The following is a 27,213-nucleotide window of genomic DNA, read 5'->3' as shown; positions in this document are numbered from 1 at the left end:
ATTTCTCAGTACTCTGATACTGAACTAGGCAGAAACAACCAAATCTAAATTGCTAAGGAACTACGGGAATTAAACTGAGGTCCATGTAACTGACTAGCCTAGTAACAGTCTGGTTTAGAAAACTTTAATTTGATGATGCCTGTGGGTAAGATTATATAAAATAAAGCACTGGCTAAGAACATAACATCCTAGAATATTTGTCTTATTTACCTCTAGTGTTTCATCCTGGGAGTTATATCGTGGACAGAGTCTGATGAGGCTTGATGCTCCATCCAAAACTTCACAGAGCTCTTTTAAAAAGACACCACAGAAAGGAACAACTTTGCAGCCTGGAATATTGAGTGCCCTGTTGACCACTTTCCTGTATTCAGATGATGACTCATGTTGTGCCATAGCATCCTTCAGACTTCGCATGGTTTCAATATCAGACTGGTCCATAAATTGCCACATTTTTAAAACCTTTCTAGACCTATTGCAAGAAGGGATCACAAAATTTATTAAATTTCAACAACTTACCTTCAAGTCCAACACCTTCAGCATATACATAATAGAGAAAATTATAATTGCACAGAGATGAATGAATGAAATCAAGACCATTATTTTTATAAAAATTCTCCTTTTGAATTATCAACAAACAAAACTAAAAATGAGAAACTAGCAGTCTGATCTACTGGAGCAGTATTTCACATTTTAATAATAGTCCAGCTGCATAAAACATACCAGTAGGCTTTCTAACATTTTTATTTTGTCATTGCCTAAAATTTCTAAGGGCTCATAAAGAAATAAGAAAAGATTGAGGAAATAGCATAAAGATAAATCAGATTGCTTCTTACAAATTCCTTCAGCTATATTATGAACAATCCATAAAGTAAGCAAAAGTTGGAGAGTTTTAATTAAATTTATTTTTAAGAATTTACATTGATTTCTTCCCTGATTTACTCACAAATTATTTAATTTCACAGAAATAAGGAAGTCAGGACCATGTTTAAGCTTTCAGACATCAATACAGAGCTGTAGCTGAAAAGAAATTCTGATTTCCAACAGAAATAGCTGCAAGGACTATGAGTACCTCTGGGAGTTCTTTTACCTTCTGAGCTGTATGTCTGTGTAATCACATGCCCTTTCTTCCCACCCTTGCCCTCACACATACCAAAAGATCCAAAGATACCTCACTGTAGACTGCCCTTAACCCCACTTTCCATCCCTGTCCTGAAATGCTGCTCATCAGCACTAACCCTCCTCTCCCTTCTCTCCTGCACTGTGCAGATGCACTGGAGACAAAATTAAGCCCTTAATTGGCCTTGCATTTTCCCTCATAACTTATATGGCTTAGAGATGGCGGATGAATTCTGCTGAAATATACTCCCCACGCCTATGAGTGTCCCAAAAGAGCTTTAACTACCAAAACCATAAACAAATAGCTCAATGAGGTCCTTACTGAACCACAAAGAACAGCAATGCAAACACTTTACAGCTTTGTTACACAAACATATTATACAATGAGGGTCAAAGCCAAGAGATAGGAAACTTGATCTTAACTCTTCCCTGTTCAGAAGCACTTGCTGCCCTCTGAAGTGCCAGTGCTAAGGCACTGCCTTCCTGCTCCCCTGGCCCTACAGGAATCTGTCATTCCAGAGGAAAGCACACAGTGAGCTGTCTCTGAGTCCCTACTCTCTCCTCCTTGAGATAATGCAGGTCCTTCTACATAAGACCATGACAGTATCAGATCCCAACATCAGTCTGTGTAAGTAAATCAGAGGAATTAAACACAGATTTGGCCGTTTGGTCTTTTGAGGGTTTTTTGTCATTTTTGGGTAGTTTCTTTTTTACACTTAAGACTGATCCTTTTAAAGCACCACCATGATCACGCTGCACTTATATTCTGGAGACTCCAACCACAAGTTACATTAGTTATAGCTCATTAGATAAACCACAACTGCTTTCCCACCTTCTTTTTACATTTTTAAAAATTTCTGTTAAAAAAAGTTTTGCAATGCAACATATTCAACATGCACCAGGAAAACGGATGGAGTTCTCAGAGCATTTTGAGAAAAAAAGAAAGGGTTTAGCATGCTTCATTTTTCAAAAAGGGATTACTAGAAAGTCACAGCATGAGATGATGTGGCTTAGCCATGGATTTTTGTTTAATTTCATTGTTCTCCAGAGACATCTGCTTAACAGAAGCTGCAATGCAATCTATCACTGAAAAGCTATTTAACAAAAAAGAGTTGCCAGTACCTTAGCCCTGCCAGGAATTCCATTACAGCATTGTAGTTGCCCATATTCCAGCAGCACTTTGCCACATGTACTAAGTATGAGAAGACTTCTCGTTTCTCCTCCATAGAACCTGCAGTCAGGATCAGCCAGGTCACCCAGGAGCTCACCTGGTAAAAGCAAACAGACAGTGTGATCAGCCAAAACAATGACCCTTGGAGCACTCATGCATACTTAACAGATAACATGGGTTTGTTTGGTTTCTTCCATCGGGAGGGTATCAGCCAAAATTCCACTTACAGGCTCATAGCCAAGTCATATATGCATTGCAAACACAACCTACACAGTGACATTTACATGACAACTGTTAAATCATCAATTAGTCTAGAAAAACTTTTATTAAACAAAAAACTACTGCATCTTAATATAAGATATTCTGAATCTGCATTGATGCCACCGAAGAAAATGGACAGCTTCAGCTAGTGCTGATTTCTAAAGCTGCTGGAGAGATCTGCAGTGTAATTTCTCATTAACGTGGTTTATAGATCTCAGTCCCACATAACCCCTGTTAACAATATGAACAGTGAAAGTTGATAAATTGGAATTCTTGGTTTTGGTTAATTTCACAAAACTAGCTGCATTTAATGCACAATTTTGCTAATTCCTACATGCACTGAACATTTCAGATATTTTGCACTATTTGTTTGCAAGATCACTAATCAAGCAAATAAAAAGAATTCCCATCTTTCAAAGTGTGCCCATAATACCAACTTCTCTTTGGTAATTAATTAATGCCAGAATCAGAAATCAACTTAGTACATGATTCTGTTTGTATTTAAAAAAATAAGAATCAACCCTTCATTTTATCAGTGTGCAGATTTTCTTTCCAGTTTATGTTCCCACAATATCCATAAAAAGTAGCTATATTTCACATGGAAAACTAATTTAAACCAACTGTTTCTTTTTACAATATGACTCCCTGGAGGCTTGATTTTTGTCATTGTGTAAACACTTAGGAGGCAATAAACGTGATTTGTTTACTGACACTGTGTTCCATTCTTTGGTCCTGAAGGACTCAAGTGTTTACAGATAATACCAGTGTGAAGAGAGGCTTGTAAAAATTAGGAAATGCTAGTTCACCCCTCAGGGGCCATAGACTTTTATTTTAAAAACCAAGCATGTGAAATAAAATGTAAATGCATTAGTACTAACAAGAAAATAACCCTCCTGAAAATATACAGGGCTTCTATTTATGCAAATCTATACAGACTCTGTGTTCCAAGCCACCTGCTCCTGAGGGAGGAAAATCAAAGACTACAAAAAATCTAAGTTACTATTTAACCTGTCTGAGAGCAACATCAATCAAGAACAATAAATGAGAAGTGTCCATATGAGAAGAAAAGTCATATATCCTATATATAAAAAAAAATTTATAAGTCGCATTTTTGGGACTGAATTCTTGCAGATTCATTCACTGGGGACATACTCAGGACTGAGGACAGTGACTGTGGGGATGCTGCAATAGGTTGTGTGCATCAGGGGCAGCACACTAACCACTGCAGCTGCTCAGAATGAGATTCTGAATTCAGCTGAAATTTTATTTGGTGTATTCACTTAGTTACTTCTAAAATATAAAACCTCAATCTACTAAGAAGTGCATACCCAAAGAACATGAAGGTATGGAAAATACAAACCACCACAGAACTGCATGGCATGGAGGTCAAATGAGGGCAAAACCAGAATAAAACAAATCCATCAAAAAATCAGAAACTGTGAAACAGAACAATCAGATCTGTGGCACAGATTTGTTTTTGTATGCTGGAATAAAGTGACATATTATTTTTGGAGATTATTGTCATTTTCCAGAAATGGCTCTGTTAGGGAATGCGACTGCTAAACATGCAATCTCACCAAAAAATTAATATTTGTTTGCTAAGCAATACCAAATGTGGTAATGACTTGATTAATATGGTTTTATAAGTTTTAAAGAATCAGATAATTTTACACAGATGTGCTTTAATCTAAAGTAGTAATGATCAGGAGAAAACAGCATCAAAATTGAGAAAGAATGTTTAAATAGGCAACTGACTTCAGACTCTCCGTTAACAGGAAACCTTTAAACTAGAGCAGCCACTTGATGAAATTCTATTTAATTGAGAGTTTAAGACCGCTATAAACAGCATGATGAACTTTTACAATCTGTAATCACAAACAAAAAACTATAAAGGGCAGCATGGGTGAGCCTTTGCCGACTTGAGATACTGTATAACATGTAAGAGCAAAAGAAGGGTATGAAAGGCACCATGAAGTTCACGCTCACTCCTCCTGTAGGACAACAACAGAGGAGTAGAAAACATTTCAAAAAATCTTTCACTAAACAAGAAAAAATGGTATCTGAATCTTTTCATTCTAAAATAGAATAGGCAAAGGCAGATATAACAGATTGGGCAGAATCAGGGGACAGAAGTGAGCATCTAAGACACAAACCACTCCTGAGAAATAATGAACATGCCTGCCTTAGAAATGTTGGTATTTTAATTTTTCCTGGAATAGATGGTTATTCAAGAAATAACAAACTTATCAAATTTTCATTGAAATGGGAGTTCAGATGTGAGTTTCCTCAGATGTTGTCATGTACAGCTGAGCTAGATGCACCTCACACAAAAGCAGAGAACTCTATAGGTACTAATGTTTTGGTGGCTGTGGAATTCACCTGGAAGCTGAATTCTGAATCCTACTTTGGCAAGCTATTAGCATAGATGGTATTTTGATGTGGCACAATTTCTCTGTCACTAAATCCAAGGATTTCTAGCGGCGGAAGAGAGCAAAGGGAAGCTCCATCCTGGCAAGCTCCGACTCCTGGACACTCCAGCCAAGTGGATACAGAACAGCACTTCCTCTTGCAGCACTTCTCTCTTGGTTGGCTTGCAGAGGCACGTCCCCAGCTGCACCACAGCCGAGGAACACCTGACCTCAGGATGCAGCACCATCAGCGGCCTTGGTACCAAGCTGCCATGGCATCAGCACGAGAGCTTCAGGGCTCAGGCAGTGCCTGAGTACACACATCCCAGCCAAGAGTGCACAGGAGTAGCCTTGCCAAGGAGATCAAAATACATTGCAAGTATTTGTCAGAAAGAGCAGTAAAGCTTTTTGGACTAAGTTTTTGTGTTGGACAGTACTTCCAACATCAGATCATGATCTACGTTTCAACACAGTAATCATTATTTCCTTAGTTTACTTTTTTTTTTCACACTTGACTTACATAGTTCTGTTTATGTAAGTCATTTTAAGCTCCCTTCAGAACAGACATCATCACAGCAAACCTATAATTAGATTTCCGCTGCACTGCTGATGAGTCTGAAAAGCATGAGAAAATGTATCCTGGCTTTGTTACCGTAACCCACATGATGGCAAGACACAAGAAAAGTAATAAATTAACACGCAATCCACTTAAACAAGTAGATAATAACATCAGTCTTTTCATTCAGATGGATAAAAATGAGTGTCACTCCGGATTACTGGACACTAATACTAAGTACTAAACCAGTAAAATTGAACAGATGTTTGCTTAAGATTTAAATATTTTCTGGTGCCGTAATAGAAGCACTAACAACATTGAGCCAGATAAAGTTCAGATACATAGAAAGTAGTCTCTTCTGCAAAGTTTAAGAGATATAGGAATCTCCTTCAAATGTGAATCTGAGCACACAGGACCCATACCCGATGTCCTGGCAATGCAAGCTATACTGAGCAATATGTACTACAATTTGTAGTACAAAAAGATCTTTACAGTTTCAGGTTTTCTGAAATTATCTTTTTATATAATTGCTACTATTTTAACTGCACCAAAATCTGCTGCATTCAATAACTAATTTAACTATTTTTTAGAAGTTTGTTTGGCTTACCTTACTTCGATCAAAGACTTCAAGTAAATTCAGGTTAGCTATTGCTAATGCACTTGGGAAAGGCATATTTTTACTCAGTGTTATTAATTTTTAAACATGGGAAATATATATCAGTCACTAAAAATGTAAAATAAGCCTATGTTTTTGATTACCTAATTATTGGACTACCCCTGATTTCAAGAAAAATCTATATGCAGGCAAACATCTACCAATTTGTCAGGGCCAGGATATAGCTTATTACTGAGGGTCAGCTGCTTTTACTAATAAAACATGAAGGACATGAAAGAGACACTCCTGATGGAACTTGATCCTCAAGTTATGGTACATGACCTTAAAACACTGTACAAGTGCAACCTACAGGACTGTTTATCATTCACTCTATGGGAACCTCGCTCCATGTAGTACACAGGAAGGAACAGCATTTAATGCATGTTGAATTACTAACTGTATCCCTAAATCTGTCATGGATTTTCTTCAATCATTCTCTTATTTCAGCCTTGCAATATTCAAAATTTAGATTATTCATATAGATATACATATATATATATTTATATATATATATATATATATAAAAAAAAATTCTTTACTATCTTCTATATACCTGCTAGAGAATGCATTATGTGATTTTTTAAAATGGGAATTAACTTACTTTTTATATTTTATAAGAATGGAAATGTAGCAGTGCTTTGAGGGAGGAAACTATTAACAATTTCCAGTTGCAATGTGCAGTGTTTTATCATCTGTAGTGTTTTACATTCATTTCACCAGCGCTTCAGTTTGTAAAACTTGTACAGCAATTCCCAAGCTACATACTTCAGGGCATGATGCTAAATGGAAGAAATGATGTCTTCTATATTTATATTACATTTTCAGGAACTTCATAATACTTGAGAGACGCAGCTTTCAGAGGTGAAATTACCAAACACAGCTGCCTGCCTGAAGTTTAGCAATTACCGTTGCTAGCAAGTAAAACAAAATCTTCTGGTTCACCACAAGATAAGATTACAGTACATACCTTCCTTAACTCCTACCATAAATTAGCCATGGATATCTTTCTATAACAAATTGTAGCTGATTTAAATACTGCCTAAACTGGAGCAAGAAAGAAAGAAATTTTAATGCTGACAAAATAGAGTATGTGTATGAAAAATCTCCGCATACAAAACAAGATGATTTTTAAGGTATCCAAAGGATAAGCATGGCAATCTATAACCCATTTAATCAAGTCAATCTGGTTTTAGTAATTTTGTTTGATAAAAATCAAGACATTTGAGTAAAATCTAAAGAACATGAATGATAATCTTCATCGGATATCAGATGGTAATCATGGCAAGAGGGAAAAACATTACTTAGTTTAAAAGCAGAATTCTTAGTGTATCAGGATCATCCAATTTCTCCCTTTAAAAACAGTAATTAAAAAACACTAGCAGTATGCAGCATTAGCACTAATAGCTGCCTGAAATGAGTTCCTCTGCACTGCTAACTGTGCACAAACCTGTCAGTGCATATTGATGAATATCTGTGTATATATCTATACACAGCTCTGTGTATAAAACAGAACTGGAATTTTTTACATGATTTCACTGAGGTTAAATTATTAAATTTTTTTGGCTCTTGGTATAATATGCAAGATAATTTTCAGATGCATTTTTAATATCTGAATATTTTAAGTTGCATAGCTTATTAATAGATGGTTTACTTTACATGCTTGTGTGAAATTATATAACATTACAGAGAACATTTACCATTTTAAATCTGATTAAACACTATTCCAAACAAGGACTGGAAAGAGTTTGATATTTGTACAAACACAATCTTTTAAAAAGCATTATGCAAACCCATTTAGGCATTGCAAAAAAATGCTGAACTAAGAGACAGACTGCAATATTTATTTACATTCCATTATTTCAGTAAAATGATATGTCTCTGTTTTGCTAGTGAGGTTTAAATTTGTATTTTGAATGAAAAATGAAAAAACCTTACCAAATTTAACCATTAAAAATAAAACTAACATCACTAAGTGACCTAGGTAACCATATTTTATTAACTTTATTGATTTTAAGAAGGCTTTAGTGAGTGATGAACCCACTCCAGTAGCAGGGCTATACTAACACTTTTGAAACTTTTTAACCTTTTTAGCTTATTTTCTGGCAACCATATCTTTCCAAAAAATCACCTTATGCATTTGACTTCTGATTTTGCATTTTCAGTTCAGCATTGGGACTAACTTCAGTCAGTTGTCCGTCTTCCAATCTGATGCAACTTTCAATCTAAGAACCCACAATTGCTCTGTTCCTATATGTCAGCATGGAAAATTAAATGTTTCAGTTTGCTTAAAGCTTTATTGGCTTTGTTTTACTTGAAGCTTAAGCCAGAAACATCAAGTTACAAGAGAGTCTTTTCATGTTTATATAAAGCAATGATTGAAATTATTTTAAATGTTTACATACACATGAATGTTTACAACATGTGCATTGTGCTTGTGTCTCTGTGGTCGCTTTGCTGGTAACAGGCAGAAGAATGGTTGGGAGTCAGTCATAAAGGTACAAGAGCCTGGAGGGGTAAAGAGACAGAAAAAGAAACAGAATCCTAGGAAGACTGTGCCATATGACAGTGGGGAAAGAGCACATGTCACTCCATGTAAAGAAGCAGGGTGAACTCATGTCATACAAGAATCAGAGAAAAGAACTGAATCAAGAAGAGAGGCACAGCAGGCAACAAGGAGAGATGGCAAAAAGTATGTTCCAGTTGTTAGGGTCCTAAAACACACTTAGGCACCATTTTCCTAACTTCCCAGCTGCCAGGGCTCTGCTAACTCTGCAGAACCTCAACAGTTTCTTCCTACAGTTTTACATCCTTGAAAACTAAACTTCTTATAGCCAAAGCTCCATCAGAGCAGAAAAATACATTACTACCATTATGGAGTGCACAGTCTAAGAGCCAATAGTTTTGTAAAGGTAGATGTTACTGTATTTCACTCTAATCCTCCCACTAGCCACTAATTCAGAATCAGCTTTTAATTACATTTAGTAACAGGAAAGAATATCTGCCTTTAGTTTAGTCTAGAGCCTTGGTCTGACGAGACTCTAAGATCAATTGGACATTATTAGCAGCAAATGAAGTATGAGCTGTGGCTCACCGGTGAGTACGTGTTGTGCCCAAGGCTCCACTATTATGCAACTGCATTTTTAATCAAACCCTAAAGACTACAGGCTTTATTTATAGCTGATGATACTGCATGCATGTAGCCCAAAATCTTCAGGATTCACTGTCATTTTACACAAGTTTTATAGAGTGTTCCTCCTTAATATGTATTGTCAGAAAAAAATACTAAAAAATATACTGCTTTATGAAAAATTCACAAAGTAATATAATTATTATTTAACAGAAAAATTGCATGAAATTGTTTTTCCCCATCATGTATCAGAAGCCTGTCATCCTAAAAGTAATTTTGGCTCCGACGTTATAAATGCACTTCAGTATTTCTATAGGGAATGCCAAAAAAATCAGCAAGTGCTCACTGAGTTTTGCCAACAAAATCATGACTCTTTGTACAAGAATTTTCTTTCCATTTATAAACAAAGACAGTTTGAGAGTTCACGCTCGTGATTGGCTATGGCAACTGATATACTGCACTGTAAGATAAAGCATATAGCAAACCAGTGATTTATTACAAGCAGTAAATATTTTACAATAACTCTATTTAAACACATAACATCTATGTTTTTAAAAATGCATTCCAGATTATGCTTCAAATAATCTATTGCACTAAATACCAAAGAATTTGTGCACTGAATATCTGGGAATTAATTCAAATGATATAAAAAACTATCCTGCACAATTACCAAACAAGGAACACTAGACAACAAAAACTGCAAAGTCAAAAACCTCCAAGATTAAAAGATAATGCTGACTATCTTATCAAAAGGCAACTTTAATGCTAAAATTGCCGTTGATATGGAACAGACTCAGTCATTTCTGACAAGACTTCTTCAGGACCTACTTGCTTTTCAATCCTGGGACCCTTCAATGTCAGAACACAATCATGGTCAGTCTGATTTGTGCAGCTGATGGCCACATGTCCTCAAGACACTGCCCTGGCACTGTGCCTCACCAGGCTGGAGCACAGCTTGGCCAGTGCACCTCATCTCCCCTGGCTTCAGCCCCAGGAGAAGCCCCCCAGGAGGGAGGGCCCCAGCAGGGTCAGCACCTACAGTCCTCTCCAGCCACACCAGCCACAGCATCTTCTGTAGTCTGTTCCAACGGAGTACTGCTACTGTAGCTAATTAAAACCATTTTTAGGCTCTGTTTAAAGACTGAATATTGTTGTTGCAACTTTTATGTATGTTCCCATAATTGAATGAGGTGAGAGAAGCCAATATATTTACCCTATTTTAGTTGCTAAATCTCAGTAATACACAAGAAGGAACACTTTGAAACATGCTAACTATTCACTCCCTGATTCTTTTTTGCCCAGCACACAGGAAGTTCACTGGGGGTCAATACACATTCTTCTACATTTACTTAATTTTATGCCTTTTTTTTTACTACTTGCATAGTAGCAAAAAAATTTTCTACTTGCATAGTAGTAAAAAAATTTTCATCTCACCCCCCATAAGAATGCAGTGGATAGTAAACTAAAAAAGCATTAAGTCAACTTTATCTTCATTTTATTCCACTTCTACAATTCTAGAAACTGCTAACATCACACATAGTTCACCCCCCTCTCCCCCCAAAAAAAGAACAAACTGTTCCAGGTTTCTGCAGCTGAACCAGTAGTTTTTATTTAGGTGGTTTGATTTTTTATTTGGGTTGGAGTTTTGGGTGGATTTCTTTTTAATCATTTTCTCAATCCTTAACCAGTTTTCTATTAAACTCATCAGAAGACCACCTTTCTGAAAATAAAATAAAATCTTACTGAAGAACTCAACATTTGGCTTGTGAAAATGTCACGCCAAGTGACATTTCTTTGTATAACAATGCTTAAGACATACACAGCGATTAAATAAATAGCGCAGACTAGTGTAGTTATATTACAGCAAATACAGAAAATTCTAGTTTATAATACTTCCCGTGCTGACTCCTAAGATCATGCTTAGTCTACAAGAATCCAAAACAAATAAATAGAACTCCAGCACCTAAACAAAATAATAAACTGACTGAAACTTTACCCCATACTGTCAGTATAAATACCAAGAATTAGAAGTCTGTAATTTTTTTCTTCATGTTTACTTTACAATGTGCAAGAAAAAGGTAGGCCACTGTTTCCCAACATCACTGAGCAAATTGATCACATAGCTCCTACTTAATTGAATTAATGTGTAAGTTATTCAGCTAAAAAACTGGTCATCTTAAGTTATATTTAAAAAATTTGTTGTTACAGCTAAATTCGGCTCGGAGAGATAAAGGAAATAACAAACCCACACATCAGGTAATAACCCTTACAAAAAGCAATTGAAAAGTTTTACCTCATTAAACCTTGTCACAAGATCTTCTACAGCATTATGTTCTCCATTGGGAGAAGAAAGAACAGTAGCAGATATGGATGCCTTAATAGACAGCAGCTTGCTTTGACACTCAGCACTGCCCAAATCCCTGGTGAGGAAGCAGAGGTAGTCGATGGGTAAGACTTTGCGGTAGAGCTCCTGCTCCTGCTCGGTCAGGATGCTGGCAACCTCCTCTGGGAACTGGATGAGGTGCTGCAGCTCGATCAGCTCCCTGCTGATACCGGCCACGCTGGAGGGAAGCACGCTGGAGCCAGCCATGGATGTACACGCTTGGCGCTCTAAAACAAAACAAAGGAAAAATTCATTAGGCTTTGCCTTTAACTCTTGGACCGTGCTGTGCAAAAGCGAGACAACTTGGTATTTTGGTTTTGTTAAACTGATCATTCATTTCCTCAGCAACACACTATATTCTAAGTACCTTCTTTCTATTTAAACAACCTAATATGTTCTTTTACATGGGTTTTTTTTATATCTGGTTTTGGCTAGATAGAGGGCAGCTAGAGTCAGGAGATTGTAAAGCCACCTGCCAAAACACACCTGCTTCCAGAAACATCCAAACACCTTCTTCCAGCACCCGTGGCCTTGTCACAGCCTCAAATAAAGGGCTCATCTGGCAGAGTGTGCCTCTGCTTTGCCCCCATGTAACAGCCACGGTGCAAAGCAGTTTGAGGGCTTGACTGGGGCACTGAGACCCGATTCCCACAAGAAATAATGTACAATGATAATTAAAAACCCATGTGGGTCAGTATTTTTCTTCATAATCCACTTGCTGTAAGATAAATTGTATCTGAGCTTGCTGCATCGTGAAACCAAATGTCCAAGGCCACAAAATATTTTTCATTCCTCTCAGAAAATCCATATATTTGGGAGCATGCATGTTTTATCCGTTAATACAAAACATTCATGGTAGTTTTATAATATCCCAGCAGTGATATCTCTTGAAAAATAAAACTTTTCCTAAGAAGGAAGAAGGCAAGCTTTCTAAGATCATGTGGGAAGCATGAAACATCAACACAATGATTCCAAAATACTGAGTGAATCTTCGTACTAGATAACTTTAGAATGGGTTCTCTGAAAAATATTTCAATAATTACTTAAATGTAAAAACATTCATAGCCATATACTACATACTCTTCATCATTCTCAGAAAAAGGAGTTTATTTTTTTGCATTGCTTCATGAAATATCTTCAGAGATTTTTTCCACACATAATGGGATTACACCCTAGAACTATCTCTTACCCAGTGTTTTTAATATATCTATAAGCTCTCAAGTGATAAAGGGTGCAATTTGTTTCTCTAAGAAAGAAAAAACCAAGTTCATAATGACTGATTAAAATTCAGTCCCTTATAATAAACATAAAATATGCTACATGAGTTTTCCACTCTAAGTAATTTTGTGCAAACTATTATTAATCAGAGGGAAGTTAAGAAGACAGAAAATTGGCTTTTCTTAATATAGTCTACTGAAAGTCAAATGATAAATTGCAATAGCCCTAAATAAAGTCTTTGGGCTAACAGAACCTATTGAGAAATGTTCAAATAGAGAAGAAACTTCTGAAAGAACAAATTGTTTCTGTCTACACCAGCAAGAAAAAAAGTAATGGGATTAATTTGCAACAAGCAGTAGCTTGGTTAAATAGCAGGAAACATATGTAACTTTGGTGATAATGAAGAAGTGCTGCACAGTATCCGTATATACTGAGAAATCTCTGTCATTGAAACACCTGCAGCAAAGACTGAGGGGGAAAAAGCCAGTTAGGAACACCACTGATATGTCACTGCTGGTTTGGGCAACAGGTGGAGTGCAGTGAGCTTCTAGGCTCCCTTTCAGTTGTCTTTGCTTCAATTCTCCATGAGACTTCAGTTCTGCTTCCTGCCTCAACCTGCACAGAGCAATTCTGAGAGGTTTTGTAATAAAAAGCACTAAAAGCTCATGTGCACTATTCTTGACTTTGCAGCAGAACACAAGCTTATGCCTAAATAAAAACAACGCAAAATACAATGTTCATTTTATATTAGAAGCACTACGTATTTACACATGCTTTACATATATGGACTGAACTGTCACTGTCACAACCTGCATTATCTCAGGAAGATGATATGGAAGGCGTGACACAAACACCCACTAACACCTATGTGCTCCCTAGAAGTCACAATGCCTCACTGACTCCATGTGCATGAAAGGCCTTCCCACACCAGCCTCCCTGTATCACACACTGAAACAGAGGGTATTTGGTTGTGTCTATGTTGTATATTTATTTTAGATCACAAATGGACTTCTGAAGTGAATCTCCCAAGCATCCTCACTTACTGTGCTTTACTTTAGTCTTAGTGCAAAAAAACGGATTCTTTTCAGACAAAACTGCACCAGAAGATGTGCCCCCAGAAGGCAACTAACACATCCCAACTGGTAAAAAGCTGTAGCTGTCAGAAACACCCAGTCTCTGGAAAAAGCACCAAGGTCAGGAAAGGAGAGGCAGCTCAGATGATGGCTTGGCTGCAGGTGATCACGTACCACAGGAGGCAGACAGCAAGTACTACGGACAGTGCAACGCCACGGCGATACTGGTGCTTTGCAAACCCAACATCATTTGGTAAACACCTTATAGCTGTCAATATGGCAGGGAAGGAAGAACAAGGAGTGCCTAGTGACTGATGAAAGAGAGAAAACATATGAGCTGTTCTGCATCCCATTGCTCACTGATGAGGTTTAAAGGTGCATTCTTAGTAATTCACCTTCTCCATCACTGTACCAACTACACCATGCACAAAGACCTCAAAACCTGGCAAAATTTGACACTGAATTTACAACAGGGTAGAGCACTGATCATGATCTTTTGCGGATTACCTTGCCTAAGTATAATCACCCTTCAGGCTCCACTTAGCACAACCTCTCACATCTAAGAACAAGGCTCAACACCACAAAGTGACCACAGCTAAGGCTGGCTCCAAAGCATATCTCTATATTGCCTGAAACCATCAAGAATAAGAATCTCATTAGAACTGGATTTCACTACACTGACTGCCCATTGATCAAATCCAGCAGAAAGCTAGCAGAGGGATTTTGAATGCCTTTAATCAAACTACCTTTAATGGAACTATCATCTTTCATAATGAAATCTTCACAACCCAGCTTCACTTTAACAAAAAAATGAAGCTGTCAAAAAAGAAAATCTTTTCATGGAAGCGAAGCCAAGATGACTCAAGAGCAGCCACTAGTATTGCTGGATTTGAAAGAAGATTGAAAATAAATAAAACACTTCCTGATTCAAAACACTGAATTTCAAACTAGCATTTCTCAATTCTTCATTAAACTGGAAGAACTTTATGTAAATTCTCTCTGTAATGTGAGAGCACATGGAACAGGCTGCTACAGCAAAAATGCAGCTGATATCCAAGGAGAGGAACAGAGGCTAAACAGAAATCTGAAGGCACACAGCTCATGGCTAAAGTATGGCTATAAATACTGAAGAAGTAGAAATAACTTATTTAAGTAAGTAGAATAACTTATTTCTGTTGACTTTTTCTACACCTATAAATATTTAATTCTTCCATAATTCACATCTTTTGCAAGTCTTGGTTGTTGGCATGATTTACCTCTCCAGATTCTGGTATCTTATCTTTCGTCATTCCAATCTTCTGTGTTTTATCACAGAAAATCCAGGATCCTTATTCTCAACTTCACCACTTTCCATGATTTACACTCTGCATGAAAGTGTACTTTCTGTCTCTTTGCCTGTATTAAGCTAGTTTTTTTCCCTGGACTATTTTTTCATCTTTTTGTGTGTGTGTGCTTCAGATTTCCACCATTTTTCACTCCAGGAATGGATCTGCTTCTGCTATAAAACTCCTTATCCAGTCTCATACACAAACCCTCCAGCTTTATGTTGTCAGTTTGTGTTCTTCAGGAAACAGATCGTAGCTTTCTGCACTTCAAAGAATGGCCAGGTCCCCTTACAGTAACTTGCAGAATGGAACTGCTTTCAGACCCAAATCACAGTAGTTTTTTTCACAGTTAAGGCAAGATACGATCCTCACTAAAATTAGCTGCTGCAGTAAATGCTACTGGTTTTTGTGTTCTACCACATCAAGTTAATGCTAAAAATACTACAAGAAAATGAGGACCCAGACTATTCATTTGCGAGTTGCCTGAAGCCGAAATGGATAGCTTTGCTTATCCTGCCGATAAACAGCTGAAGCAGATAATCTTTAACACCACAAGTATTGCCTTTATTACTCAAAACAAGATAACCTCTGCTTAGCTTTAACAAAGGACTCCTGGACTGACTTAATCATCGCTGATGCCCGTGGGAACAAAGAGGGCTCCTCTTCTCTAACAAAAGAATAATCTTTTTAAGAATGGGAGAAAAATACAGAGTGCCAGGGAAAAGTCACTGCATTTTTTAAATGAATGCTGTCTAAAAAGAGTAAGCCTGCCTAGAATATGAAAATCTTCTTTCAACAAAGTTTGATGAACTGAAATATTCAATAACTGGATTTCTGTCTTAGTTTTATTTCTAGCTCCTTTTCTTTCTACACTTACTTTGATTTAAAAAAAAATTATTCTATCTTTACATTCAAAAAACAGTTTTAAAGCTGTAAAGTGAAAATTACAGCCTCTAACAACATTCTCACTCTCTAGAAGGCTACTGGAAAAGATCTTGTGATTATGACAGACTGCGCTCAAGAGCAAAAGACGGATTTCAATAGCTGAAAGAATAAAAGTAATTACTCAACCTATTATAATATCTTTTAACTGTCTTTTAGACAGTTTTTGATAATAGACTTTGCTTCTATGACATTATACTAATCTAACTGAAAATACAGAAAAATCTTACGATGATTCTTTTTCTCTGCTGGTATTAAAATGTGTGCAATAAATGGATTCTAATAGAAGCCTTTTTAGTAAGCTATGCTACAGATATCCTCCAAACTGTTCATATGCTTTAAGAGAACACATGGATTATGTGTACAGTGAGAAAATAAAATCTGACCACAGTAAAAAAAAAATTAAGAAATAGCCACAGGTGAACAACTGTCAATATAGAAAATGTAGAACTGTTCTGTTCAAAAAACAGGAATAATACAATAAAAGCTGCCCAAGCAGAAGACACCTATGCAATATACAGCAGTTAAATGGAACACCAGGTTCCAGTATGGATCAGCACAACTGGGATAACATTGTTTTGCTGTCCCTTGGATACAACATATCTCAATACAGTAATAAGCGAACCAACAAGGTTCTGTTAATTTCCTGTTTCTCTTCTATCTAATTAAAAATATCTCTCTCTCCCTTAATGAACATGAATTCACCATTATCAATTTTGACTGTAAACAACTTACTCCACTAATAAAGAGCCTGATATTTAACTTAGGGGGAAGCTTGACACAGAACAGGATCAAGTTCAAGTTCAATTTCACTGTAGAAACCACTGAAATCAATAGATCTGTTTTGTTTTCAAATTTACTTATGAGTTAAGTAATCAAAGAATGAGAAGACACTCATGTTCTCTGTCAATATACCTAAATCTAGCAATATGGGCTACCTCTTAAAACTGCCTATCAGCACACATTGGAAATTATTATTAGCAGGGGAGCTCTGATCTACAGCGTACTTGCACTACATAAAACTGAGTTCTTTAGGACCTAAGCATCAGCAAGCAGAAGACACAGAGACAACATGAAGAAATGAAGATGAGTCTCTAGAATTATTTTTTTTTATTAGACCAAGTAAGATTACTGATACACTCTGAGGGCACAGGGCCCTTTCCAGGTTTGGAATAGAAACAGCAAACTTCACAGCTAGTTCAAGAATGCCTGCTTTGAGTTTAATTCAGTCATAGTAAGAACAAGACATTGGAGAAGGTGATCTTCTCTTGCGGAGCAGCAGCAAGTTACAACATCGGGCCAGGTGAAAAAAGCAATAGGTTCTATAGCACAAAGAGAAAATGAAAAAGGAGAAATCACATGTAGAAAAGAATTTTGCTGGAAATAGAACGCCCTGAAACTATAACACACAGATATTTCTACTGAGGCTGAGATTTTATTGCTGAACAGATTTATGAAACTTCTGGAGAGGATTTTTTAAAAAGGCAACTAGCATGTTGAAGTATAACTGAATTAAATGACATTATATACCACAAAATCCTGACTCACGAACTGACTGAATAGTGGAATTCAGCAAAAAGAAAGATATGGAGTGATTGTAACAACAGTCACTCCTAAAAGAACTTCTTGTTTGAGGAACTGGCAAAGAGTTCAGGTTTGAAAACCAGACTTTGAACACACTTTTAAAATTTTGCAATTATAGGATCAATCATGTGAAATCCCAGGGGAAAAAACCATGAAAGTACTGTATTGTTAAGAGATATAACCTGCCTATATAATTTCTGACTTGAAACAAATTTAAGTTTTCTAAAAAAGTGACATAATCATTAGGACAGTTGAGATGCATGAGAAATATTTTTTTTTCTTTAACCACCAAAGTTGGGTAAACATTTTCACAGGGTAAAACCTATGCACAACAAAACATTCATTCAGATTGTAAAGTTGATTTAAAGATGATCAGCATGAAGTATTTATTAATATATTAACTTTGAGTTAACAACTACATAGCAGTCCTTACATTTTTCAGAAGTTCCTACCCATAAGTATGAGCTTGAAAACCTATTTGAACTCTGTTTATGGCTGGATTAGAAGATCCTGGTTCTAAACTGGATTTACTGACATTAGCTCAGTTGGCTGGATCATGTGTTAATAACACCAAAGCCATGTGTTCTATCCCTGCATGGGCCATTCACTTAAGAGTTGGACTCAATGATCCTTGCGGGTCCCTTCCAACTCAGATTAGCCTGTGAAATCTCTGTGAAATACAAGCACTGACATCATACATGCAAGGAATTCAAAGCGTCACCATGATTTCACCACACCTGAACTGCCATGCCTGCCTCCCATCATCCCTAGTGTACAGCTACACTGCCGCGTGTAATTACAGCCATGCTGCTGCTCAGATTTCTGGAATTGTATCCAAGGGCTTTTACCACTCCACTAGCCTGAGTCATTGATGGAAATATTTTGCAGTGTACAGGAGAACTTGGCTGCTTGTCTCTGAATTACCATATATTATCAACACATTTAACCAACCATTTCCTCTCTGTATGCAGGTTGGCTAGTACTGACTGACAAAAGTCCATAACACATACTGGGTTTTCTTCTGGCTGTAAACTCCCAAGAAAAAAGATGCAACGAGTAGCAGAGTAACATTATTCTGACTTGGCAAAATCAGAAGTTCTCAGGACAAAACTCATCCAATTTGATGCTGATTTTCCAATTCCTTTCCATTGTCAGGGCAGCTAGCAAAGAGCTGAGACTGCATCCTCATGGAGAAAAGTACAACTAGCAATGGCTGCAGAATATCTGCATAACAATCAATGTGGTTTTTGTGTGTTAACCCCAGCCAGTAAACATTTCTTCTGCACCTGAAATGACAGGCTTTGAAGGCAGCGCCTGTAACAAATGACCCTGAGGGTAGCAAATGGATACTTCAACTACAAAGGGCACCCTGTGTTACACAGGGTTTGCTGAACAGAGACATACTTATTGGTATTATGGAGAGATGAATCAGCAGTGCTGCCAGAAGTCTGAAGAGATCCACCATGTACATGTTTAGTCAGAAAGCAGCTTTATTGCTTCCAGTCTACATGTATGGCAATGGGCCACCTGAGACCTGCTATTTTAGGAGACCTTCACCTACTGCTGTAACTCATGAAACTGGATCCTCATTTCAGAACACCTGCCAGATGAAGGTTTAATTATAATTTGGTAGATAGACTGTGAATGTCTGGTTGACTGGTTGAAAATTAGCTCTCAAAAGCTGTTTGATACCAACATGCCATCTGTCTTGCTGTGGCATGCTGCAGCATGCACTGTGCAAGACCAGACACAAGATTTCAATGCTTCAGAGGCAACTATCACCAAGAAGGCTGGATGAAGGGATTCTGGGCTATAATGATTGATCTTCTAAACTTACACCTTTATAACACAGTGTTACAGATATGTGAAAAGGCTGGAAAGAGGTTATTATGACACCACCACACTTGCTGTTCAAGTGGTTTTGGGTTTTTCATTTTTTTCCTGCCATGTAATCCCATCTAATGAATCCCCTCCTCTGCAAAACTCCTGAATGATTTCAGAAATATTCCACTTTCACACACATTTCATAAATCTTTCTCTTAAAGGCTGCCACAGTGGTAGACTAACAGGATTTTGACTTGAGCAACACACACCAGCAGGAGGGTTCTCTGTGCAGCATCTGTATTCAAGACCTTTAAAGATCTGGATATAAATACAGCATAGCATATGGAATGTTAAGTTCAAATGCTAAACAAATGTAATGTAAATTACCATATAAATTCCAGCCCATAAGAACAAAATGGTCAAAAGGGAGGATTTATGAGTTTACTTTGGAAGAAAAGAGTACTGTAGAAAAAGAACGCATAACTCAAGGTTCAACCTTACCTCCCAAAATAATACAAAGCTTGTTCAAAATCAAAGCAGGAGCTGCTGTTCAAAATTAAATTAAAATGCATACAACTTTCAGTTAATGCTGCAATGGAGAAATATCCAGTGATTCGACAGAGTGCAAGAATCTCAAGTCAGGTTCCAATATTTGAGTATTTCAATCAAGACAGTAAAAATTATTCTTGCTTCTATTTTTTTCCATTTATTTAATGCAAAAGCTTTTCAATTTTAAGAATTAAAGAACTCTGTTATAATCAGTGAGTATGGGAGAAAATGCAAACAAAATTGTAGTTTGAAAATATATATACACACACCTATGGAAAAGAAGGATTTTAAAATTTAGATGTATATACAGTTAGGTACCCATTAAGGCAAGGGCTTATGATACTGTTTTTGTACATTTTCTTTTTTGTTGTTGCTTTAGGAACTTTTTAATTTTAAAAGACTACTAACTGTAGCAGCAAAACATAGCATTCATAATGTAAATACCTGTAAAACTGCAACAGGCATACTCAATGCCTCAGCCTTGAGTCATTTCTTTCTAGTCTGAGTGCACTGGACTTTGACATTAACAATCCCTGCATTTAATTAATGATCTATTGAAGTTTACACCTTGCTGCACAACTTCATAAATTACCATAAGCACAAATTAAAATTCATTTCTGGCCTTAAGATCCTCAGAAATACATTTTGTAAAAAGCATCAACTTCCTTACTTTGGTCTTTTCATGAAGATCAGATGCAGCAGTGACCCTTCAAGGATAGCTGGGAAAGAGCAATGGTCTGCTCCCATAGGGTCCAGTTTTACAAATACTGCACAGGAATGCCCAAGTTATAGCAACTATCCAAATGAAAACGGTTTCAATTTGGAAAACAATCATTAAATAGTCTTTCAAGGTAAAAATAATAAGAATGCTTCCTATGGCTTCAGTGCCATACCAAGTGAAGCACACACCAAAACTGCCATTAGTGTTAGAGACACAAGACGAACATTAGATGCCAATCTGAGAACTTGATTTTAATCATGTCAAAGAATAACATGAGAATTAAGTAAGATCTGATAAGCGTACAACACCTACAACTAATTTTTCTTGCCTTTTGAATCTTCAAAGGCAAGACAATCCAGTGCATGAGACACGCTACCAGATTTTCCACATAGGCCAAAGGGCAGGCAAATCTGCTGCATAAGGTGTTTTGGTTATTATTCTTACTGATTATTGGAACAAAATTAATCCAAGCCACATCCAGTAAAAACAACACTTGATTAGATGTTCCCAATTTAAGCCCTGAAGCTTAGCAGTGAAAGAATTTTAAAAGAATGGAATACACTTGAAAAATGCTCAATCAGTTCAGAGTTTTCATCATTCTGGCCTGCTTTCAGTACTTCCCTAAACAGAATCTGTTCCTAATATGAGTTTATTTTGAGACCTGTCCTCTACATAACTACAAAAATGGATAGAGAATAAAACCACTAACAGCAGATACTTTGATTGTGCACCTGGGTACAAAATGTCTTTGTATGATCTGCAACGGAAACTTTTTAACTTATTTGATATTACACTTGGAATAATATAAATTCAACCTCTACATAACTGAAGCACCTACAAAATCTACTCCTTCACCACTTGGTTTTGGTGATGATTCAATTATTGTGTGCTCTGAATTTTCTCTGATAATGAGAACATTTTGTGAATAGGCCAGCACAGTCACATTTATTGTAGCAGCTATAATTTAATTTGATATCCAAGATTTTTAGATTTCTAACAAAAACAAAATCCAGGAAATATACCTGTATTTATCAAAAACATACACATAGAAATTCCCTAAGACACATCAGAGAAAACGGCATGATTTATTAAGGCATTAGTCAAAAACTTAGTAATGGAACACCACAAAACTATTGTGATAATAGTTTTGTATCAGCAGTGTACAGCAGGAAGAACCTAATAAGAACAAAATACTTTTCACACACTTTAACACACTTTTCAAAGTGCTGTTAAAGACAGTACCATAATTTATAAAGATACTTTAAAAAGAGTTAATAAGAACAGTGAGTTCTATGCTGCTAAAAAAAATACTGCAGTAATTCTACCTCCTAGTTCAAAATTCATGATGTAGAGGAAAATATGAAAAGATTCTCTTGCATAAGAGAATCTTTTTCAATTTTGGCATCTTTTTCAATTAGTGTCCTTGGTTCACTCATTTATCCTTGCATAAGGATAAATGAGTGAACCAAGGACACTAATTGAAAAAGATGCCAAAAATGGAGAAAAATTATGAACTGGAAATAAATTGATGGATTACATAACAGGGTGAAGGGCAAGGCTAATATTCATAATTCACAACCATTCAGCACTTGCACTTCATTATAAAGAAACGGCTTGAAAGTATTTTAAGACATACTAAAAGAGTATTCACTGAAACTGGTCAAAAAGAGAGGGAGACGTTTAAGATGTGAAAATGAGTATGTCATTAAATGATGATGACCCAGTCAGTAACCTGCAGCCACTGTGCAGCAAATCCACGGCTCTCCTTGCATGTCCTGCAGAACACTGTCACAGGGGTCAGGTACCTCCACTCTTCCCCAACACAGCCAGAGCTGTGCTACTCCTCCTTAGGTGTCTGCCTACAAAATATCATTTGGTCTGTGTCCTGTTTACACTGCACAGAAACACAGAGGTAGAATCACAGCTGATGTCCTTGCCGTAATCCTTACGTGTACTCCTGGGTAAAAACAATCTCCGAAGTTTTAGTTTAAAAGAATTAAGGCTAGCTACTGCAGTTGGACTAGATGATCTGTAGGTCCCTTCCAACTGAACTATTTTGGACTACTGTATTCTACACATTATTTTTTTTTTCCTTGTGGTAAGTGAACTATCTTCAAAGCTAGTATTAATAGCCATTTCTGAGAAATACAGTTTTATGGGCTAATTATCCTGGGTTGACTGCTCTCAGGACAAAAGGTATGTTACTTAACAGACCATTTAAAGGAAGGAAAAACAACATCCAGACCACATGCATGTCCATGCAGGCAAAACACAGATGGCTTTCCTAATATATGTTTATTGTTTATTTTAGTGTGGATTAGATTATCTTCTTTTTCTCTTTCCCCAGACACAGTCTTTTCTCAAGCCCATTGGTGAATATGTGTTGTAAACGTACAGCATGTCAAATTAGCATTTTTCCTGTAGGGTTAAAAATACAACTGAGGAAGCCAGTCTGAAAAAAAGGAAAGTTTTTAACTACAGAGGAAAAAAGTAAAATTATTGCCATACTGTTGGTTTGTTTTTTTTTTTTTTTTTAAGAAGGGAAGTAATTCAGCTCTTTTCTTCTGTAAACTACTTCCTCTCATAATTCAGGAAGAGTAAAACTAATCTCTCTACCTAGAATAACAACAATCCTCTTAGTCTCACATTTTTTCCTTATTTGCAATTTGAATGCAAGTTTCCAGTGTAGTACAATACCTGTTTTGCAAAGTCCAATTACCATGGCTAAATTTACTGAGTGAAGAAAAAGATTCTCTAGTGAGTTTACAGAATTAAATGAAAGAAGCTATTCCTTCCTCTAGAATGCAATTTCCAAATTTTTAAAAGGCAATTTTGAAAGGTATCTTTCAATGCAAACACCTAATGATGGCAATTACCAGAAAATTTTCAAAAGGGTTGTAACAGCCTGCATCCTTAACAAGCTCATTTTTCTCATCCTTAACAGGCTGAGGAAGCTGATGGGAAGCTAAGGAAAATTCATACGCTATTTTTATAAGGGATTAACATGAATTTACAACTTCCCATCATAGTAAGTCACGTTCATGATGTTATGTAAGTATTATATCATGCCAGTTTTTCTTTTAAGAAAGTATTGCTACTAGCCAGTTATTCTTAGCAAGGTTTCTGGAACCACAAAGGCTGTGCCAGAAGCACAACTCAAAGGATGCTGAGAGGCATTTTAAAGCGGAAAAGAGAAATACACAACAAAACTCAGGTCAATATAATCAAAGTGCTTTCACAGACATGCAGAACACACCAAGTGCACAGTCACATACTTTCATTGGCTATACCAAGGACTGAAGGACCAATGGCACCATGGGCTTCCTCACCACTTCAGACAGAGCCATGAGTGCTATGCAGTACAGACATGGCCAGGCAAGTTACCAGGGGAAATGCTGATATGCTTAACAAAATCTGGAGTCCAAGAAAAGTTCTGTAGTACTGAGATAGCAAAAACATTATGCAGTTTAATGAAAAAAAAAACTCATCACAATAACAAGAATTGCCAAAAAGTCAAAGCTTCAAAGACTTTGATTCTTCCTTTCATATGTTTTTAAATTACAGAGTGGAGCAGTCTGTGTGATTTAGCCTTAGAACTGAAATCTGCTCTACAACACAGAAGTTTAAGCCAGAGGAGGATTAGTGGAATACAGCAGACAGCAGAGAACAGGGCAGGCACATGTCTGGAAGCCAGAAGAAGTAAAACAATAGACTACACAAAGCATTAAATCAACCTTAACTTCATAATAGAGATCTAAACAATCTCAACATCTATGACTTGCCTCAATATTACTTACTTCTTCCTACCTCTAATATAAATGCTCTAAGTGCTTATTTATCATTGCAAGCTTTTCTACAACTTCACTAGTAAATTGATACAGTTCTGCTTGGACTAAACCCTGCTATAATCAACTATATAAGCAACTATTTTCTGTAATTGTCTTTGTTTAGTTTATGTCATTTGGGCATCATGAGGTAAATTTAAAAAGATACATTTACACAAGATTGTGTTCAAGCAAACGAATACAGCTCTATGTATCATACTGCTGAAGCTAGCTATTTTGTAAAAAAATGGGAGTATTTATTACCTTTGGCTTTCACAGGATTAATACACTTGCTACATAAAAGCTGTTCTAAACAGTCACAAGACTCCTTAATGAATTGTGTCTTTGTTACTAGGCTTTAGCAGATTATACTAGAAAGGGTGTTTGCAGTCCTTTCTTAACAGGAAACTCTCAAAGCCAGTGATTTTACCATCTGAAAACAAACTCAAAACTAGTACCTTCCTCAGACTTCAAGAAATCTCCCTTAACTTGAAGACTTCAAACACAATTAATTCCTCCTATAAAAGTACATAGCAAAAATTAACACTCCTCTTCCTTCCTTGTGGTGCTACTGCTACCTATATTGAAGTTAAGATTTTAAACAGAGTTAGGCCCAACCATGTCAACAATATTGTTTATATAGCAAGAAAATAAAACAACTGGAAAAATAAAGCACATTTGTCTTTAAGACCAGCACAGTCCCTTCCAACCCAAATTATTCCAGGACTGTTACAGGGCAGTTAACCATTTTACCTTACAAACCTGACTTTAACAGAAAAGCAAGTAGCCAGGTTAGTGTACACATTATAGATCTATAAGAAAGAGGAAGCATTCTACACATAAGAACTGCAAATCCTGTGTATGAAAAGGAGGTTTGCTTTCCTAAGGTTAACAGCTCTGTAGAAATAAATTTTTGGGACCCTAAAACCAAATTTTGTCTATGAGCTTTTAGGAAGTGGTGCTGGCAAAACCAGGTCCCCCTGCACAGATCATGGATAACACCAGTAACATGCAGTCATCTTTTCTCTACTTCTTAAAGACACAGACAAACCACAGAGTATCCAAAGAGAGCTATAAAATAATTCCAGGCTTGAACAGCGAGACCCAGAGAAAGATATTTAGATCAGAAATGTGTAACTTTACTGAACTAAAGTGGAATTGAGAGGAGACTTGACTGTAGCAGATATGTAAGCGCCTCCTAGCAGGGGAAATATATCAGATTTGAAATAATTAAATCCAGCAGAAAAAATTCATAACAAGAACAAATGGTTGGTCGTTGATGACAGACAAACTCACACTAGAAGTGCCACCCTTCTTTGCCTTGGAGTGTCAATGACCACTGGGAAAAGCAGTGCCTGTGGATGATAGTTCTCAGGCTTCCTCAGAAGGCTGTACAGCAGCACAGCTGCCTTTTGACTACTGAGCTTAGAACAGAGACAACTCAGAATGATGTCAGACCAGCTAAATGTCTCCACTGACACTAGGCTTTGCAATTCTATGAGCTTTCTTACTTTCCCAAACAACGTGCTGTTAGTGCCGTCCTGTTTTCTTTTTGAACAAAAGAAAGTATAATATTTTGGTGATTTGGAATCAAACAGAAATCCTAGCTACTAACACAGTTCTAGTTCTATTTTTGCAAACAAGAATATTTTCATTTTTCCTCTTGATGTCTTTTTTAGAGAAATTAATTCTATATATGGTTATGGAAAATACCTGAAGACTTCTCTCCCAAACATTGACTTAGTATGCAAATTCTACCACCATCCTCAAGACAACCAGTACCTGAAGCAGCACCTCTTCTTTTTGTGCTCAATACAGATTTAAAAGTTTTGTTAGTAGCTATTAGGAGGTTTTATATTCAAATACTGTACCTATGAGGTAGACATGAACTATATGATTTCATTCGATTCCTGGTACTTCATGGCAATTACAGAACTGCATATTATGAACACCTAAAGCCTAGAAGAAAATTCTACTTCTAAGGTTCTTTTTGTTTTTTTTTTTAAATTTAAGACACTTCAACTTAAATAATAACAAAGCTATTTCATGGTGCTTTGAAGTTTAATACCACAAATAAGTTCCTAAAATGTTAATTACAGTTTATCAGCAGCGTGCCTACACCAACACAAGAACAGAACTCACTCTTCTAAGCAAACAACACAAAAGCATTATTTTTAGGTATAGCTATTTTCAGAATCAAGTCCCAAAGATTAATGACCTTTCCAATTGGAATTCTTCTGAATTCCAACTTGAAACTTCTAGAAATTAATAAGAAGAGCAGTTTATTTGAAAAAAAACTGTATAATCATTTTTAGAATAAGTTACAAATATTTATGACACTTCATCCATGTTAAACAAATTTTTCACAGAATCACAGAACATGTTGAGCTGGAAAGGACCAGAAGGATCATCCAGCCCAACTCCTGGCTCTTCACAGGACCATTTTGCTGTTTCTCTGCAGAGCTTTGCAATTTAA

General features: G+C 36.6%; 1 protein-coding gene across 2 annotated transcripts in view; it reads right to left on the bottom strand.

Annotated features, from left to right (window-relative positions):
• PLCE1 (phospholipase C epsilon 1) overlaps positions 1-27,213 on the bottom strand; it is a 136,323-nt gene that overhangs the window by 37,536 nt on the left and 71,574 nt on the right. For both annotated transcript variants that reach the window (XM_054277061.1, XM_054277062.1), the window contains exons 4-6: positions 11,588-11,904; positions 2,239-2,384; positions 211-469 (exon numbers count right to left, since the gene is read on the bottom strand). In XM_054277061.1, coding sequence (XP_054133036.1) covers positions 211-469; positions 2,239-2,384; positions 11,588-11,904 — 722 coding nt within the window. The remainder of the gene's footprint in view (positions 1-210; positions 470-2,238; positions 2,385-11,587; positions 11,905-27,213) is intronic.

This window comes from Melozone crissalis, unplaced genomic scaffold, assembly GCF_028551555.1.
Source record: "Melozone crissalis strain CALT ecotype California unplaced genomic scaffold, PUWL_Pcris_2 ptg000019l_1, whole genome shotgun sequence".
In the NCBI taxonomy this organism is placed as follows: domain Eukaryota; kingdom Metazoa; phylum Chordata; class Aves; order Passeriformes; family Passerellidae; genus Melozone; species Melozone crissalis.
Note: the sequence above shows the minus strand (reverse complement) of the source record. Positions and strands in the feature narration are given on the sequence as shown.